Source organism: Capsicum annuum, chromosome 6 (assembly GCF_002878395.1).
Source record: "Capsicum annuum cultivar UCD-10X-F1 chromosome 6, UCD10Xv1.1, whole genome shotgun sequence".
NCBI lineage: Eukaryota > Viridiplantae > Streptophyta > Magnoliopsida > Solanales > Solanaceae > Capsicum > Capsicum annuum.
Genome location: NC_061116.1, coordinates 190,059,854 through 190,080,174, shown reverse-complemented (window position 1 = coordinate 190,080,174; position 20,321 = coordinate 190,059,854). Strand labels below are relative to the sequence as shown.

The window sequence follows — 20,321 nt, the reverse complement described above, 5'->3', positions numbered from 1 at the left end:
TTTTATAACGGTGAAGTTCAAAATAGTCATACTTATACTTGAGAAATGGCTATAAATTCAAAAGGCATTGAAGAAGTACTACTATTTAAATTTTTGGAATTCATGATAGAGATATCAACTTCAAATTTTAAAAATAAAAATAAAAAATCCATAAGCATTCCCCCAAAAAAATTAATCTAGGATACCAATATCATACCATTATGAAATTTCTACTTTTCTTGAGTTCGAAATTTCAGCGCTATCATAAATTTTTAATATCAGGATAGTATTTAAAATTTCCACTTGTTTAAGTTCAAAATCTATTATATTATCATGGAGTTTCTGCATAAAAAGTGATTAGTTTTCAATAATTTTTCTAACGTAAGGACTATTTTCATAAAAATACTCTGATAAAAGTTAAAACAGCTAGCCCGTGCAATTTTTAACTCGGATAAGTACACTTAAAATGCAATATATATATACAAATATACAATGCATCTGGCTTGAATTGGAAAAAACGAAATCACTGATAAAAATTATAAGTCCATATATCAAATCCAAGTAATGAAGTGCCTAATCAAAACCATATCATCACATCTTTTACAAATTTGAATACCAAAAGTAGTTTAAAATTCCTTTTGATATGAAGAGCTGTGTTAACAAAGTAAGAGGACTTCATTTTTTTTTAAGTTCTAGAAAAAAGAAATTTATGCGACAAAAAGAAAAGGTTTTACTGAAAAGTATTACATAAGGAGCTAGGTTATCTTTTTTATTTAAAATATGAAGGAAATATTATTTTCCAATTCTTAAAGATTAAGGCGTCATTTGTTTGCACTTAATGGAGGTCTGAATCTGAATGGTTCAGACTTCAGACCATTAAGTACATTTATTTTTTATTAAGGTTTTAACTCTTAATAGGTCTTAATCGTTCAGATCTAGAATCAAGTCTTAATAGGTCTGAAGAGATATTCTGGTGTTGGATAATATTCACCACTCTATTCATAATCAGCAGTTATCACCACTAACCACCTCTGTCAACGTCACCATTGTGAACCAACACCCACCCCCACCAACCACCTCTACCATCACAACCACCATCGATAAAAAATACCGCTACCAACCACAATTGTCAACCGTTACCACACCTACTACCTCTTTTATTCTAATTATATTCACCACCACAACTGCCGTCAACAGCACCACAATCAGCAACCACTAGCGGCCAATCCCTACTACCAACCAACTCATCTATCACAACTAGCACCACCACTAATTACCACTAATACATCACAACCTCTACACATTCTTTGGCCACCACCACCATTGTCACTAGTAATGCCACCTCTACCACTACTTCAACTAGTACCATCGCTACAATTTATCTCTACTACCAACTATTTCCACATCACAACAAATAAAATCTCCAACTAGCACCAACACATCATCGATCATCATGCATTCATATTTCAGCCAATACAATCAATACCTTAAACTACTAACATCAAGTAACGTCACATCACAACAACCACCACCACCATCAATCGCCTCCATCATAACAGTCACTACAATATCAACCATCACAATTATCACCACTAACAATATTAATCATAATCACCGCAACCACCATTATAAGCCATCTCCACTACCACTAACAAACATAAATGTTTTTTCTCAATCAAATACTAATAATTTTATTGTATTAAATTACATACTTTTTTAATATAGAATTAATTTTTTATTTTATTATGTATACAAATATTATTATTTTTTTACACATTTAGATGTTGAAAAACAAATAGTCTTAATCATTCAGTTTTCAGATCTAGAGAAAACATCTTAATCATTCAGATGTGCATTCAAATTCAGACGTCTGAATCTTAAAAAAAAAAAAAACAAATGAAGCCTAAGTGGGTAGAGTGTGATTTAGTCTCAAATAAATAATCATTTTTGGATTTTGAAATGTGAAATAATTCCAAGCCTCTCCAAGCAAAACTAAAATTTCATTTAGAAAAATTAAAATTTCGTACGTTTTACTAAAGAATAAAGATGTATTTTCGGTTGTCAACTCAACCAAAGTTAATAATAACAACCCCGTGATTATCACGTCATTGGCTCATTGCTAACACTAAACATTTTTTTTTTTTAGCTTAAGCTCCATATATGAAATTCATTTTGAATTCTGCCAGAAAAATTATAATATTCTAAATACATACAAAAGAGGGTAATAGGTTGTGCTACATCCGTCTTAAATTGATTGTCTTCAACTAAATATATGTACTAAAATATCTTCTTATTTTGTGGTTTTGAAGACGTTATGTGGAAAATCATAATTGAAAATTTGTTGAAAAAGAAAGATTCATATCTTTTTAAATGAACTAAGAAGAAGAAGATCAGCCAAACGTATTGAAACGTTAGAAATAATAAACAACTAACATATTCACTGGGTATGTCATTTCTTCTTGTTATTATTGGGTAGAAATTACGACATAAATTGAAGAAAAATACAAAATTGTTCCGGACGATAGGTCTTTATCAGGGATGGTTATGGTATGATATTGAAAATTTAGGTTTGGCTATTGCAATTTTCAATTTTCAAAATACGATATTATTACCATACCAAATTAATTCGCTATGATTCGATATTTTAAAGGTTTGTTTTCAATAGTTTTTGATACAATAAATTGATAAGCATATTTCGTTCGATTTCAACTTATGTACTCATATAATGGAGAACTGTGACTTCAAATTTTCAAGAAACATCTCAATTATATCATACTAATACCTTACAATTGTAAGAATATTGAGAACAAAGTACAAGCATGCAATTTCCTTTGTTAATCGGTTACAAAAGGACATTTCACTAAGTCAAAGTCGTAACGCCTAACTAATTAATTTTGTATTAATTCTATACTATATATTTGTTAGTCTTATAATGGCATATATGAATTGTATATATAACAACTTACTTCAATAAAGTGTTCAATATTTCGATGTTTCATATAAATAACGAATTCCAAAGTTTCTAAAAACACATTTCAAATATTATAATATCAAAATCATAATATTAAAAAAATTTATTTTAATATAATATTTGATAGCTACCGTATCATGTCCACAACCACCAAATCGGTCGTTACGAGGTTTTTTATGATATTTTAGCTAACCATAAAATCAAACTACATTATACCATATATTTTAAAAAATAATTAAAACAAATATAATATTATTAGTAACGTTATCATAATATACCATGATATCCACCGTCTAAACGAAGTGTAAGTGTTCCATTAGCCAGATTTGTTCATGTAACCGATCCAATACTCGAACACTACCAAAGTCTCGATCATTCTATACCCAATCAAAATATTGAAACAACAATAACAACTAAAATTTTGTCACGTAAAACCAAAATATTATTTTACAGTAAGGGTGCATGTGTTTTGTGTGGAAGAAAATGTTTTCCCAATTTTTCCATGTTTAGTTGATGATCAACTCTTTTTTAAAAATAATTATTGGATCAGTTTTCACGTACTTCGACTAGTTTCACGGAATATTTGTAATCTCCCACCAATAACATATACTAAATAACTCTACCCAATTAAAACAGATGAAAAGAAATCACCTAATATTTAGTTGGTAATATTTTTTAAAAAATATATATTTCAAAGAAAATAAGTTGAAAACAAATTTCATGACATTTCGCATTGATTGTGTCCTCCGCACCTGTCAAGACATATCATTTAAGTGCATCCGATGTAGCACTGGCAATTCCAACTATCTCGCTTGATAAGGATTCCGGATTCAAATCCCTGCAGCGGAAAATCATCTTACAAAAAGGTTGTTGGGAGCTTTGGCTGGGATGGAACTTAAGCACCTAATGGTGGAAGTGCGTGGGATCGATCCCTGATGGCAACATAGTGTTTGAAGGCTGAAATGCGAGTAAAGATTGCGTACAATACATCTTTATGGTGAGGCTCTTCCCAGACCCTGTGCATAGCGAGCACTTTAATGGACCAGACTGCCCTTTTTTATGCATCAAATACAAGAAAATAAATACGAAACTATTTATTTCCCTAGAAAGTATTTGCAAGCAGAGGCGGAGCCAGCCCTCTTTAGGGGGTTCGTCCGAACCCCCTTCGACGGAAAAATATACTATTTATACATGATTAAAATTATTTTTTATATAGTTATAGTAGGTGTTGAACCCTCTTCGACTTAATTTTCTTTGAATATTCCCCTTACTTGAAATACTGGTTCCGCCTCTATTTGGAAGAAACATTTTCCTTCGCACATTACTGTAATAATTTCAAACTATCTCAAACTTGATATAATCAAGAACAACACGCTCAAATTCTATAGAGAATATTTTATCCTGCCTCGTCTCATATAAGACCTAGACATACATTTAAAAGTTAATTGTTAATTATAGAATTTAATTGGACATTAACACACATTTTTTTTTCCTAAGGGAAGGTGATTTTTGTCCCTGTATATTTGGATAATCATGTGCTAATACTTTTCAATTTCGTTAATCACGTGACAAGTTAATAATTTAGTCGAGAAAAAGGAGATTCAGGTCTAAAAAGGAATACTTTTAATTTGTAACATACTTGGAGAAATTCAAGCTTTTAACCATTTGTTCAGTTTTTTTAAACCTTTAAAAATTTTGAACTAGACATTGATGATATAGAATTGACCCTGTCTTACTAAAAAGAGGCCATTTTTGTCTCAAATTATCTATATTGGTGGTTTTTCTTCTACACGTTTTTTTTTTTAAAAAAATAGTATAAGTTATGAGGATTTTTTGATTATTTTTATCCTAATTTTTGTGTTAAGATATAGTCTCTATTCGTTGTATCTACTCTATTTATGTGTTATCTCCCCATAATTGTGGTGGTTATAGTTTTCAACAACAATCACTATTAAAAATAAAATAGAATAATTAATATTTAATTTTATCTTGAATTAAAAAAAATGACAAATAATTTAAATTGCATTACAAGTAATGCATTAGCAACTAGTAGAATTTTTGCATATTATATTAAAAGTTGAGATTTAATATAAGTTTACAATTGTATCCTTCATTATTCTTGTGGACACGTATTCTATTGTAAAGAAAGACAAAATTTCATATACGATAATACTTACAATCAGTTACAAGTGATAATCTAAAAAAACATAGGTGATATGTCACAATCAATTAAATTTTAACAGTCATAAAAATACATCAATATTGTCAAGTTATAAGTAACCTAAATACTTAAGATAATAACCACAACAGATAATTTTGAGTTTTTTTTTTTTATTTATTATTTGATATTTGTATTGAAGTTTGATTAATTTATAATCACGCATTGTAGGACTCATTTTTGAAACAACAATTCTAACGTGATTTTTTTTATTCCCCGATTCGAACCCAAGACTTCTAATTAATTTGAAAACACATTTCTTGCCAATAAAAATGTGGAAACTAGCTCATATTGTTAGAACTATTTTCTTGATTCACATATATTTTCCTATGTGTCAATTTCGTAGGAACCAATTTTCAATCTTTACAAATCACAGACCCCATCCAAAGAACCTCAATTCCTAAATAAATAAATATTTCAGAAATTTGAAATAAAAAAGGAAAATTGTTTATCACGAGACAATTATTTTCTTTGCTACTAAATACTCATAAATAGAGCCTTTGACTTTTTCTTTTAATCATACTTTTCTTGGTTTTACTATTTTATTTGAATTTAAATTTGATTAAAAACATGTTTACTTGTTAGCACACTCTGATTAGACTGCACTGATTTAGATGGGATTATGGGAATAAATCATTTAAAATTATAAATGTCAAGAATACATTTTTTTTTTCAAGCAAAACATTACTAATAAGTTCAATATTACCAAGTGATGATAAAAGATTTCTCTCAATTCATTACTTTATATACCAATGCTTGACTTGTTTATGATGTTACTTCAACTCTACTACTGGGAGTGGAAAATAATCAAAATAATTAAAAGTGAGTGAGATAGAGAGAATACATTTCAAATTTTGAATTGTAAACAAGTTAAATAATGTAAAATCTATAAAAATATGGAATTTAGAATAAATTTCAAAAACTTTAGAAAGTTACAAAATAGAAAAAAGTTGACACAAGGCTCTTCTAGGAAAATTTTCAAAATGATTTCCTCTATCATTTGTGTTAGGTCAATTCATTCAAAAAAGTATTTTGAATGTCAAATTAAAATAAAATATGTAAAATCATAAATTATTATTAAAATATATCAATAATTTTAAATATTTATTGTTAGATACTTTAATTATGTATCTCAAAAGAAAGGAGAGTGTGAAAGACAGACATTTATAATTAATACAGAGAAAATATCCAAATACCTGAATTATATCCAAAAAAGAAGTTATGACACACCTTAACCTAAAGGGGTTCTATTACCCTCCTGAACTAACTTAAAGTATAATTTTGACACCTTTAGTGCCTACGTGGCACATATGTGGCACACACGTGTGCCTACATGGACACTTCAATGTGTTGTGCCACGTATGTGCCATGTAGGCACTAAGTGTGTGTCAAAATTATACTTTAAATTAGTTCAGAGGTAATAGGATCTCCTTTAAGTTAAGGTGTGTCATAACTTTTTTGGGTATAGTTCAGGAGGTAATTGGGTATTATCTCATTAATATATTTATAAATATTTAAATTGAAGAGGAATAGTTTGGTAAAAACAAATTTATAATAAATATATTTATCACGAAAAAATTAATTACTATTTGTTTTTGCTTCTGTTTTCACGAATAAATTTCAAATTTCCACTTCTTTTGTGCCGTAAAAAATTTATCATCACTTAAAATCACGACTATATTCTTGATTAGACTCTTTTAACTATCAAAATAAGTTATAGGAGTAGTTTCTTAAGCAAAATAGTAAAGCAAAGCACTTATAATTTTAAGAAAAAATTTGTCCTCACTTTAAAAGTCTTGCTAAATTTACTACAATAATAATGAAAAGTACCAATGTACCAAAATGGGCCCTGTGATATAGAAAGAAGGATTCTGAAGCAAAAAAAGATATAGAAAGAAGGATTGAACAAATTAAATGCCCTAGAAGAAAATGAAGTAGAGAAAAAGGAGTGTAAGTAATAAATTTGAAAAAACTCTTCTTCCTTTTTTTTTAATCTCGAGTTCCAGACTCAAAAGTTTGAAAATAAAAAAAATTATTATATTTTTTCTTTCTAATCTTAATAATAAGTAACTATAGTAATAGTATTCTAATAGACATCATAAATAACACTAATTTAGTAAAATATATTTTTAATTAAATTTTAAGAAATGTATCAAGTCAATAAAACTAAAGGAGTAAGAAGAAGGATAAAACAAATTAAATGCCCTGAAAAAATGAAGTAGAAAATAAAGAGCGTAAGTAATGAAGTATACTCTTTTAACTCTAAAAATAAGTTATAGGAGTAGTTTTTTTTAAGCAAAATAGTAAAGCAAAGCACTTATAATTTTTAAGAAAAAAATTGTCATCACTCTAAAGTTTTGCTAAATATACTATAATAATAATGAGAAGTACCAAAAATGTACCAAAATGGGCCTTATGATATAGAAAAAAGGATTAAAAATTAAATGCCCTAGAAGAAAATGAAGTAGGAAAAAAGAAGTGTTAAGTAATAAATTTGAAATACCTCTTTTTTTTAATCTCGAGTTTCAGAATCAAAAGTTTGAAAATAATAAAAAATATTATATTTTTTATTTCCAACCTTAGTATTAAATAATTATAGTAATAGTAGTCTATTAAACATCACAAATAATACTAATTTAGCAAAATATTTCTTTAATTAAATTTGAAAAATTCTATATCTAAGTCAGTTTGAACCAAGTAAAATGAAATTAATGCTTCATTTGGCCATGAAAATAATAATAGAATTGAAGCTTTGTTTTACCATGAATATAAATGAGATTTATTTTTAAATTTTTGTGAGGGAATTATGAATGAAAAAAATAAAAATAAATTTTGCTTATTTTTATTTTCTTAAAAAATATTTTTCACTAAAATAAAATAATTCCTGAAACCAAACATTACTATTTTCATAAAAAGAAGGATAAAAAAAATTAAATGCCCTGAAAAAAGGAAGTAGAAAATAAGGAGTGTGGGTAGGTAATAAATTTGAAAAAACTCTTTTTCATTTCATTTTTTCTTTTTTTTCTTTTTGATAGTTCCAGAATGAGAAGTTTGAACTATGGACCATCCCGCTCTCACTCCTCACCCACCCACCCACTCTACCCACCCACCCTCTCCCCTACCCCCACGCTTTCCACATCTACAGTGTTATATATCTATCACCACACTCAACGCTCTTCACTCTCTCACCCCCACCCCACCCACCCCGCCGAGCTACATTGATTGTGTAAATGACCGATCGGAGAAGGTAGAAACCCTAGCTCGGAAATCGAGGCACCTCCGTTCATCGGTGTTGTAGCAGCTCATGAGCTTCTTGTTGTTGTTGTCACAATGCATTGTAAGCTCAGCTCTTATATATACATTTTTCTATATGTATATGTACTAGTTGATTAGCTGCAATGTACCATAACTTTGTAGTTTTTTCTTGATGAATAATGGATTTTTTTTTGAAAAAATTAGCTTTATTTTGAGAAATCCTATAGGATAATGGATTTATTTTGATTTTTTTTTAAAAAAAATTAGCTGTATTTTGAGAAATCCTAATGGATAATGGATTTGTTTTAAATTTTTGAATTTTTTTTATCTATATTTTTAGAAATCCTTATGGATAATGGATTTATTTTTGAAATTTTGAATTTTGTTTAGCTCTATTTTGAGAAATCCTTATGGATTTGCTTATGGATCTATGAGCTTAGAGTTTTTCTTCATTTTTTCCTTAATTTCTGGAGTCCTGATTTATATCTTTAATTTTTTTTAGGTGCTGATTGTATTTTTTATTTTATTTAGTTTTTTATATGGTCCATTGTTGCCTAATGAGGTTGGAAAAATTGATTTGGATTATTTATTTTCAATTTCTATTGTTGTTCTTAGTTGTAGATTTTATTTTTTTAAAAAAAATTGTAGTGCATTTTGGTTGAATTTTTAAGTTTTGAAAGCTATTTATTTTTTGTTTTTCTAGTTTTCTTTTGAGAAAAAAAGTTTATTTGGATTTATAAATTGTCATTTTTTATTTAAACAGATTAAATTTTATTGTGCTTTGGTTGATTCTTTGAGTTTTTAAGCTATTTTATTTTATTTTACTTTATTTTTCAGGTTGTTTTTGAAAAAAGATTTGAATGAATACTTTAACTTTTAGAAGTTAGGAGGAAAACAGATTTATACAATGGACTTGAATTGCCAAATGAAGTACATTGACCGATCTTTCGTGTATTCTAAGAAGATTTTGGCTAATTTTTTGTTTTCAAGTTTTTTGTGTATTTGTAGAAGATCTTCAGCTAGAACTAACTGTGAGATTTTCGAAAAACTACAATTTTTTAGGTGCATTCTAAAAGTAATTAAATTGCATAAACATTGACTGAGATGAATGATATCTTTTAATTTATTTGCTTATGGACTAAAGTTGTTTAAATATTCTATATACATTATGTATAGTCTGAATCTAGCATGCACCAATTGCGTATTGCGTATACGTTGTATCAACCTTTGAATGCAGTGGTGCTGAATTTTGAAATTGAATTGTATATATGACTTAACTTGCAGCAAGAATGCATGAGTAGCTGTTTTTTTTGCATCTGTAGAGCTTTCCATGCAAATGCTATGCAAAAGCTATGTGATATCTTTCCTTTTTGGACCTTAAAGCTTAAGTAATTGAATGAATGTTTGATGCAGGCTTGTATCTGATTCAAGAGTACTGTGGCAGTAGCTCCTTACCTATATAAAGCTCTAGAATTGTGGTGGAAACACAATGCAGGTGAATTTCACTCTTTAAAATATAGACATTTGTTATACACGTGGTGTCTTTTTTTTTTTGGCGATAGTACAAGCCAGTGAAAGACACACTTCAAACTCACAACACTAGATGGGAACACAAAAAGCATATGGTCTTGGCAATTTTTTGTGGAACAGAGCGTTAGATAAAAGATCTCATCAAATGTTAGATGTGAACATTAAGATATTTTTGTTATCAACTTTGTAACATTCTTTTTTATCATTACTTCTTTCCACATAAAATCTTTCTGTTTTGAATTAGAATATATGATTGTATCTACGTTTGTTTATTGACCCTTGGTTGATCAAATGAGATAAAACATGGGCTCTTTTGCCTACTGCATCTGATGATATAGATTTATGTTTTAGATCTCTTACCTGCTTGAACCACTTTATTTTTTGTGTACTTCAGTAGAATGCTAGTGGATGCTGGTGTTTCTCTGATATTTAAGGTGGCTCCAACTTCATGTTACTGTACCGGTTAATAATAATTGCTTGTTATTTGACAATAATTTTCTTGAATCCCATTAGATGGCATGATGGCATGTTCAACACTGATGAGACACTAGTTATCTTCTTACCATGGTACCTGGACATGTTTATTTGCCAAAAATTTAATATATCTGAGTTTCCTGAGGAATAGTGTTGTTAAAGCCCTACAGCTTGGTTCATGTAATTCTTGTTATTTGTAGTTGTGTTCTCTTGTATCACCTGTATATTTCTTTATTTTTTTTGTCATCAAGCCCTTCACCATAGTGCATTTTTTGGATGTGTGTTGTGCTTAAAGCCCCAATACCTTTGACTCTTTGTCTATGGTAATACTGCTGAAAATGATGTTTATACTTTTTCATCAAGTTCTCTGTTCCTGCTTATTGAGACTAATATTAAGTTTCCTCGCTTTTAGGTCCATGTTAAGTATCTGTTTCTCCGGAGTCTCTTTTTTTTGTGTCCGATTCTTAGCTCTGACTATGTAAATTTTATGATGATGTAATGTTGGCTCTGCAGTTGTAATTTTGACAATTGGCATATCACCACCTGGATCAATGAGGAATGCAACTATGACAACTGGATCTTCTAATCTTAAAGTGCCCACTGTGCGAATCACAAGAGCACGGGCAAAAGCTTTGGGTTCTTCCGGAGGATTACCACCTCTACACCCCTCTGTCAGGCAGGATAAGAAACAGGGACAAGTAACACAGGGAATAAAGTCCAAAAGACCAGCTTCGGATGAGAACAAACCAGTTAATTCTGCTAGTATTGCTGCTCAACAGCCTAAGCGAAGGGCTGTTCTCAGGGATGTCACCAATGTACTTTGTGAAAACACATACATGAATTGCATAAATGGAAGCAAATGTCAGGTGTGTTTTAATAGATGTGTCATATCATATTTGCTCTTTGGAAATGAAATCATTGTACCGAACATAATTATTGGTTATTGAACTATTGTCTTCAAAAGATGGTGATTCAGTGCTAAATCTTTTCCTCTGTTTTAAGAACTTATCAACGTGTGGCCGACGATTGCAACTCATCTTATGTTGATAGGTTAAGAAATTCTCTGATAAGAGGAATTCGAAGGTGATACCTGCTATTTTAGTGAAAAGACCACAGCTTGAAGATAGAAAAGAGAGTGATGACGCAAAAAAAGTAAAGGTCGAGGAATCACAAGAACACTGTTCACAAGCACACCTCCAGGACCATAAATTAACTCAGCCCAGAGAATATATCACCGCCACTCCGTGTGGTTTAGCTGATCTTATGCCTGTGAATAAGAGTTCATGTAATGGCATTACACTCCTGAATACAACACAAAAAGGTATGATATTGTGTGCTATCATGCAAGATTTGTTGATTTCTTTCCCTCTCTTTAACATAGTTTGAAGTGCAACTTCCATGACTGAGCTATGTCTGCTCCTTTAAGTTTCAAAAAAATTGTGATAATTGCTTCCTGCTCATTCGTAGAGGACCAACAACTAAGATACTTGATAAGTATAACTTTTCTGGAAACTTTATGTGGGATTGCACTGGACATGGTATTGTTGTTGTTTATTCCAAGTGCAATCTTTAGAATAGCAATTTATAATTTCATCGCGGTTATTGAAGTTCTCTACTGTATATGCGGCAAGAAAAAAGTTTATAAATGCTTCATTCTCTGCATTTTGCTCATTTTTGCTTTTGCATTATGTTAAATCTCAATTCAGTAAACAGTTTGAAGAAAACAGCATAAAATTTCTATTTTTCATAAAACCTCAAAAGAGAGCTCTTGCTCACTTGAATATGAATTTTCCAACTTGTAGCACCATCATAAGAAGACCCTAGAATAACTGGACGTAAAGAGACAATGTAATTCATGGGTGATGTCTTTGTGGTTCTATGGGGCTATGTATTTAACGCCTCCAATATAGAAGGTGCTTTGTGGTTCTATGGGATAGGTAGTTTACGTCTCCAGTATAAAACCTGTTTTGTGTCATCTGCAAATGGATGGACTGCAAAATCTTTAGCAAAAGGTGAAAAGGCCAAAACTGTTGGTAGGAAAACTTATTAATCTGTTTGATCTCCTGGCATTGCCTGCAAAATTTAATCACCTAATCATTGCATGAAAGCATTACTAGTCTTAAAAGGAATTCTTTTCTATTTATATTTTTTTTTCTAGCAGGAGCTTATTTGTTTCTGTTCCATCCTGCAGATGAAAGCAAGGTTTGCCTGAAACAAGAAAGCTCCAATTCTCTTGGTATTGCAGATATAGATTCAAAACACAAGGATCCACTAATGTGTAGTCTGTATGCTCCTGATATATATAGCAATTTGCATGCCATGGAGGTTAGTATGACTGGTGCATTCCTATTACCACTTTGAAAATTACTAATGCACAGTTGATAAGTCTAGTGATAGAAATAGGCATCTGTAACCATCTAAGTAATAACAATCTTAATGTTACCTTTAGTAATTAATTAGACAAATATTATCATGGATAATTACAATACAACAACAACAACTACAACAACCCAATATATTCCCACACAGTGAGGTCTGGGGAGGGTGAAATGTACGCAGTCCATACCGCTACCTCCGAAGAAGTAGAAAGGCTGTTTCCGATAGACCCCCGGCTCAAGAGAGAGAATAGTATAGCAAGGTCGTAATGCAACTCGAAACAGGATGTATAACACAACAGAAATAAGCGATAAAATAATAACAGTAAATATCAAGGAAATACAAAATAAGTAAAGTACAAGCAATACGAAATAAGAAATAGGAAAGCGGATACTCTCCTAGTAGTAAACAATCACAAACCTAAGAGGACTGTGATTCTTTTACAATGAAATAGGTAGTGATTCTTTTATTACTTCTGAACAAGTTTAAGAGTACCCTTCCTCGGTCCTCGTTAACCAAAGGGGGACCATTTATTATTAAGAAAAGATTTCGTCTCTCAGTTACTAAATGACAAATTCTTCTCACGAACAGCTTGACCGGCGACCTTCCTTTAATTATATGGAAAAGTTGCAGCGGGATGTTACCAAGGGTATGCGAAGTATTCTAATTGATTGGCTTGTGGAGGTCAGTTAGCTGTTTTGACAATGCTTAATATGTGAGATAGTTTCTTTACAAGTATATTGTCGTTTTTAATAAACAAAATCTTTTCACATATAGATCTTAAGCACCTGTGATACTAGAAATCTTTTTGTTGATTACTTTTACTTTTCTTTGAATGAATGGTTCCTTTTTCAAAGGCATCATCAACTGAAATTTTGCTTCATATTCAAGAATTATTATCTTGTTCAATTTTTATGGCTATGCTTCCTGGGAGATAACATATATCTTTTTTTCCTTTAAATCATTTCATTGAATGCTAACTCTGGTAGTAATATTCATATTTAGTCTACGTTCATGATTTCCACCTGAAAGACCAAATGACCTTTTAGCCTATGGCCCTATACATCTCCTTTGTCATTTGGAGCATCATAAGCAGATATTCCTGCTATATGATATATTCATGATTTATATTTCTCTATTTAGAAACTAAGTCTGCTTACTATGATATCAGGCATTAAGATGCAATACTTTAATTGTGTTTTGCCTTCTGAAGTGCTTCTATCCAGATATTGCTAATATGCCTATTATTATTCAGTATTTTATCCTGGGAAAAATAATTCTTGAGTTCCTTCATAAGTTATGCATCTATTATTTATGCAAGATATGAAATGGTAACCGGACATTGTATTAGTAATCGGGAATTTGTTGCTGGAAATCAGAAGAGTCTTTTCATTTCCATTGTCGGTTATGCATATTGATAATTATGCTGGCTTATGGAATTCGGACTTACTTTTGAAGAGCTCTTTTCCTGCTTGTCAAGTGTGGATATGCTTTTCTTGCATGACGGTGAAAATTGTATCCATTGACCGCCATTTTATTTACTCTCTTGCAGGTTTCTGAAGAATATAGGCTGGTTCCAGATACTCTTTACCTGACTGTACATCTCATTGATAGGTTCCTCTCTGAGAATTACATTGAAAAACAAAAGCTGCAGCTGCTTGGAGTTACCTGCATGCTAATTGCTTCGTAAGTAACTCCCTTTTCGGATATTCATTCTCAAGGATGATAGGTTATAGGGTAGAGTAAGCAGTTTTTACATTGAAGAACGTTACAGATCACAAAGATATCCCTTTTTTACTGTGGAAGCTTGTGGGAAATAGAGCCATTTTAACTTAAGTTCCCCTTTTTTAAAAACTTGTATGTGCATATGCTTTTCAACACGGTAATAAACTTTGCCCAATTTTTATAATTATTTGTAGCCTCAGAGAAGAGAAACTTTTCTGTTTGTACTTTCATCTGCATCTTTTCATTGTTTTTTTCTGCAGCTTATGGTCTTTTATTAACTCTTTTGCTTGCAGCAAATATGAAGAAATTTGTGCACCTCGTGTGGAAGAATTTTGCTTTATAACAGACAACACTTACGAGAAAGAAGAGGTATGCTCATTCTGATGCTGATCAAGTTGTAGATTTCATGTACGTGGAGAATGAGATACTTGCTGATATGCATATAATAAGAGCAGTATAACATGTATGAGTTGTTTTCACTTCTTCATGTTCATTTTTCCTGGTTGTATTTGTCATTGGTACCCATCCTTGATGTTTGGTTACTGAATTGAACTCCCATGTTATGTTATCCTGATCTCCATGTCTAACGCTGTGCATGTATGGAGTGTTAGAAGTTTACAGTGGTTGAGGGTAAAGGTTGTAGTTTCTTAATATGGTTTTCAAGGTTAAGCCCAAGGTATGTTGAAACATTTTGTACCTTTTTGCATCCAACTTGTACTTCAGAATTTGTCTTAGTAAATCGATAATTGTAGAAGACCAACTCCCTTGGCATTCCACTGCTAGAGCTTTTGACTGTCATTCCAGTAGAGTCAACAAAATAGCATTATTTTTTTCCTTTGCTGGTCCTGTCTACAGTGTTTACCCCCATTGTGTTTATCTTCTGCAAGGCAAAGATCTAGAGTGCCTCATCTATCTCTGAGCTTCCCTTTCTCATTTATGATATCTTGGGTGCATAATTTGCTCCTATGTGAGTAATGATCTGAACATTTCCCAAATGTTTTTATGTTCTATAATAAGATGTATTTCCCAGTGGATGTGAAAAGGCTAATTAATAATTGCATGTCAGGTAGTAAAAATGGAAAGTCGAGTTTTGAATTTTGTGGGCTTTCAACTTGCTGCTCCGACCACAAAAAATTTCCTGAGGTACCTGTAATTAGCAATACTTGCAAATTTTATCATGTAACTTGTGAGAGTAGGCTCCTTATTTGTGCCGTTGTCCTTTATTTTTAGGAGATTTGTTCAAGCAGCACAGGCTTCTTATGAGGTAGATGAGATGAGCATTCTTCTTTTGGTTTGAGTCCTAGAAAATGAAGTTTATATGAAAAAGTATATTACTCCAACCTACAGGTTCCCTCTGTTGAACTGGAATTCATGGCAAACTATTTAGCAGAGCTAACATTGGCTGAATATGGTTTTCTTAAGTTTCTTCCATCTGTTACTGCTGCATCAGCTGTATTTCTTGCCAGGTGGACACTTGATCAATCTAACCACCCATGGGTATGCAACTTTTTTGCTCCTTGATCCTGTCATCTTTTTTGCAATTGAATGCAACCACAAAATGACTCTGGAAATGGCTTGCAGAATCCAACTTTGGTGCACTACACTAGATATAAGGTGTTAGAGCTGAAAACTACAGTTCTTTTACTGCAAGATTTACAGATGAACACCAGTGGAAGCACCCTGAATGCCATCCGTGAAAAGTATAAACAACCAAAGGTAAGAAACTGTAATGTTACTTTGCGTCCATCCACATGTATCAGCTGTTTTATCATTTTACTTGGTATAATGAACCAGCCTCTCTACCTCTTTAGGGGTAGTGGTATGGACTGCGTACACTCTACCCTCCCTAGACCCCACTTTGTGGGAATATACTGGGTTGCTGTTGTTGTTGTTGTTGACTTGGTATAATGAACCTTTCATTTATATTGACAGTTCAAGTCTGTGGCAACTTTATCATCTCCAAAACCAGTCCAATCGCTGTTCTAGGAAATGCTGATTTTAAGTCCGGTTGGCCAATTCATGTTCGGCAGATCCATTGTCGTTTTCACATGCAGAAGGACGTTAATCTTTAACCTACAATAATCTATCCTTCCTCAAAAGGGACTCAATTCTTTCGTTCAACCCTGTTTCAAATTTTAACCACTGTGTATTGTCCTATCATGTTCGGTCATTAGCAGACAGCAGGTGAGGCCAAAAACATGGAGATTTCGATGGAGCGGATGCCATAACTTTAAGAAATGGCAATATGTAAGAAGTAACTTAACAGCACCTGGTTAGCTACTTGCTATCGTGTATTTAAAGCTGTTTGGAAACTCCTGTTGTTAAATGGTTCCAACTTTGACATTTCTATTCTTTAAGCTTAATAAATCCTTTTCCGTACGGAACTAAATACGAGCTATTAAAGTCTACCAAGCTTACATAACTTCCCATGCTTTCTCTTTTAGTAAGTTATATATTTGGTAAGCTGGTGGGTAGGTACTTAAAGAGTAATTTCAGGGTGGGCTGGGGTTAAAAATTTACTTGCGGACGTTGTTTAAACTACATCAAATTTACTATTGGTGAAGTCATAAAACTGTATATTTGGTGATAAGAAGTGTATGTGAAGATGTGCTATGCGTTCATTTGCTTAACTGCATGGTTGAATCCTGAGGGGATGTTTGCTCTGAAGACAAAAGTTATGCAAACATCACGACGTTGGGATTATAATACTAGGACGAATAATCATGTCTTCTACTATCTGCAACTTGCAGTATAACATAATATATTGAATTAATAGGAGAGCTGTTAATATTGAATCTAGAGAGTGGAATGTAGCTTCTTTAGTTGTTACGTGGAATGTCGAGAGAGAAATAGTGAGTTTTTGAAGGGGTCACCCAAGATTGTGTCGAGTTGCAAAATAGTTTATTCTCTTTAGTTTCATTTTGGGGTACGCAGGAGGTGCCTTTTTTTTTTTTCTTTTAATAGGGGATGTGGATCAGGCTATAGATTCTTGGTATACTACTTGTAACGAGGCTTTTCTCCATTTTTTTCTTTTTTTGGTTATGATGAGGTGCATGGAGGGTTTGGTTTCGGTGAACGAAATGGTGAGAGAGTTGCTATGTTGGATTTTACGAGGGCCTTTAGGTTGGTGGTTGTGAACTCGAGCTTTCCGAAGAAGGAGGACCACCTTATTACCTTCTGAAGCGCATCAGCCAAGACTCAGATTGACTTTTTGCTGCTTAGAAAAGGGGATAGGGTTCTCTGTAAGGATTGTAAAGTCATTCCGAGTGAATATCTGTCGACTCAGCACAGGCTGCTGCTGGTGGACTTGTGTATCAGAAAGAGCAAGAAGAGTAGGGCTGGAGAGGGGCGGCCTAGAATTAAGTGGGGTAGCTTGACGCCAGTTAGTGTACTGGAGATAGGGGCGAAGGTGGCGAGTTTGGGGGTGTGGGAGAATAGGGGGGGACGTGGATGTCATGTGGGATAAGGCGCCAACTGCATCCGGGAGACGGCTAGAGAGGTTTTGGGTGTTTCGAGGGGTCGGGTAGGTCGACATAAGGGGGACTAGTGGTGGAATGAAGAAGTTAAGAAGAAAGTGGAGACTAAGAAGGGGGCGTATGTTAAGTTGATTGAGAGTAAGGATAAAAAGGAGAAACGGGTGAATAGAGAGGCTTACAAAGTTGCAAGGAGTAAGGCTAAGTTAACTGTTATGGCTGCTAAGACAGCGGCGTTTGAGAGCTTATACGCGGGGTTGGAGGAGCAGGGGGGGAAAATAGGTTGTATAGGCTTGCTAAGGCTAGGGAGAGGAAGGGGCGTGACCTCGATCAAGTGAAGTGCATTAAGGGGAGGACGGTAGAGTTTTGGTGGAACATGGGCACATAAGAAGAGATGGCAGAAGTATTTTCATAGACTTTTAAATGAGGAGGGGGACAGAGGCATTGTGTTAGAGGAGTTGGAGAGCCGTGATTTCAGTTACTGTAGACATTTTATGGTAAAGGAGGTCAGAGAGGCTATTTGTAAGATGCGGAGAGGTAGGGCGACGGGGCCTGACGAGATTCCGATGGAATTTTGGAAGTATGCTGGTGGGGTAGGCTTAAGGTGGTTGACTGACTTGTTCAACGTAATTTTCAAGACAGGGAGAGTGCCTGAGGCTTGGAGATGGGGTACGTTGATTCCGTTATATAAAAACAAGGGTGACGTTCAGAGTTGCAATAACTATAGGTGTATTAAGCTGTTGAACCATACTATGAAAATTTGGGAGAGGGTGGTTGAGTGGAGGTTGAGGAGGGTAGTGTCCAATTTGGATAATCAATTTGGTTTTATGCCTGGATGCTCGACAACAGAGGCAATCCACCTGGTGAGAAGATTGGTGGAGCAGTTTAGGGAAAGGAAGAGGGATTTGCATTACGGCAAAGTTCCTAGGGAGGTTCTTTGGAGATGCTTAGAGGTGAGAGAAGTTCCGGTGGCATACATCAGAGCAATTAAGAACATGTACGATGGAGGAAAGACTTGGGTGAGGACGGCGGGAGGAGACTCAGGGTATTTTCCGGTCGAGACAGGTTTGCATCAGGGATCGACTCTTAGCTTGTTCTTTTTTGCGTTGGTGATGGACATGTTGACACGGAGTATTCAAGGTGAGGTACCGTGGTGTATGTTATTTGCGGATGATGTAGTGTTGATTGATGAGACACGGTGGGGTGTGAATGAGAAATTGAAGGTTTGGAGGCAAACTCTTGAATCTAAGGGGTTCAGGTTGAGTAAGTCTAAGACAGAGTATTTGGAATGCAAGTTTAGTGACTCGAGTCAGGAGGACGGTGTGGTGGTGTTGTTGATTATCAGGATGTTTTTAAGAAGGATAGTTTTAAGTATCTGGGGTTTGTGATTCAGGGGAATGACGAGATTAATGAGGATGTCACTAAACGTATTGGCGCAGGTTGGATGAAGTGGAGGCTCGCCTCGGGAGTGTTGTGTGATAAGAAGGTGCCACTTAAGCTTAAAGGAAAATTCTACAGAGCGATAGTCCGTCCGGTCATGCTGTATGGAGCGGAGTGTTGGCCAGTCAAGAACTCTCATATTCAAAGATTGAAGGTGACGGAAATGAGAATGTTGCGTTGGATGTGTGGACTAACTAGAGAGGATAAAGTTAGGAATGAGATTATCCGGGAGAAGGTGGGAGTGGCTTTGGTGGAGGACAAGATGCGAAAAGGAAGGTTGAGATGGTTTGGGTATGTGATGAGGAGGGGCACGGATACCCCTGTTCGGAGGTGTGAGAGGCTAGCTTTGGATGGCTTCAAGAGGAGTAGAGGTAGGTCTAAAAAATACTGGAGGGAGGTGATTAGGCATGACATGGAACTGCTTCAGATTACTGAGGACATGACCCTAGACAAAAAGGTGTGAAGGTCGCGGATTAGAATAGACGGCTAGGGTGAGTGTGTAGGTAATCGCTAGGTGATAAGGGAGTTTGGGTGTGGTGGGTGTTTTAGACTTGTGAGGGCATGTTACTACCACATGGGTATCTATGTTCTTATTTCATATTCCATATTATTCGTATTTCTCTTATTTCCTATTTCTCTGAGACTTGGTGTTCTTATTTTTTTATCTCTTATTTCTGCTATGCTATACAGCCTGTTTCATGTCTCATTACGACCTTAGTATACTATTCTCTATCTTGAGTCGAGGGTCTATCGGAAACAACCTCTCTACTTCCTCGGAGGTAGTGGTATAGACTGTGTACATTTTACCCTCCCCAGACCTCACTTTATGGGAATAGACTGGGTCTGTTGTTGTTGTTGTTTTGGTTAATGAAATCATTTA

General features: G+C 33.7%; 1 protein-coding gene across 1 annotated transcript; it reads left to right on the top strand.

Moving 5' to 3' along the window:
• The first annotated feature begins 8,347 nt into the window (after window positions 1-8,347).
• Window positions 8,348-16,917, top strand: LOC107839166 (cyclin-A2-2). Its single transcript, XM_016682554.2, has 13 exons — window positions 8,348-8,505; window positions 9,837-9,918; window positions 10,941-11,293; window positions 11,478-11,748; window positions 12,619-12,752; window positions 13,395-13,487; window positions 14,356-14,489; window positions 14,822-14,897; window positions 15,595-15,671; window positions 15,759-15,792; window positions 15,876-16,025; window positions 16,110-16,244; window positions 16,461-16,917. Exons 3-13 carry the CDS (start codon window positions 10,979-10,981, stop codon window positions 16,512-16,514), a joined length of 1,473 nt encoding a protein of 490 aa, XP_016538040.1. The 5' UTR covers window positions 8,348-8,505; window positions 9,837-9,918; window positions 10,941-10,978; the 3' UTR covers window positions 16,515-16,917.
• The last annotated feature ends 3,404 nt before the right edge of the window (window positions 16,918-20,321 follow it).

Coding starts and splice junctions, on each gene's coding strand:
- LOC107839166 (XM_016682554.2), top strand. CDS start 10,979: ATGAGGAATGCAACTATGACAACTGGATCTTCTAATCTTAAAGTGCCC. Junction 11,294..11,477: donor TAAATGGAAGCAAATGTCAG/GTGTGTTTTAAT, acceptor TTATGTTGATAG/GTTAAGAAATTCTCTGATAA. Junction 12,753..13,394: donor GCAATTTGCATGCCATGGAG/GTTAGTATGACT, acceptor TCTCACGAACAG/CTTGACCGGCGACCTTCCTT.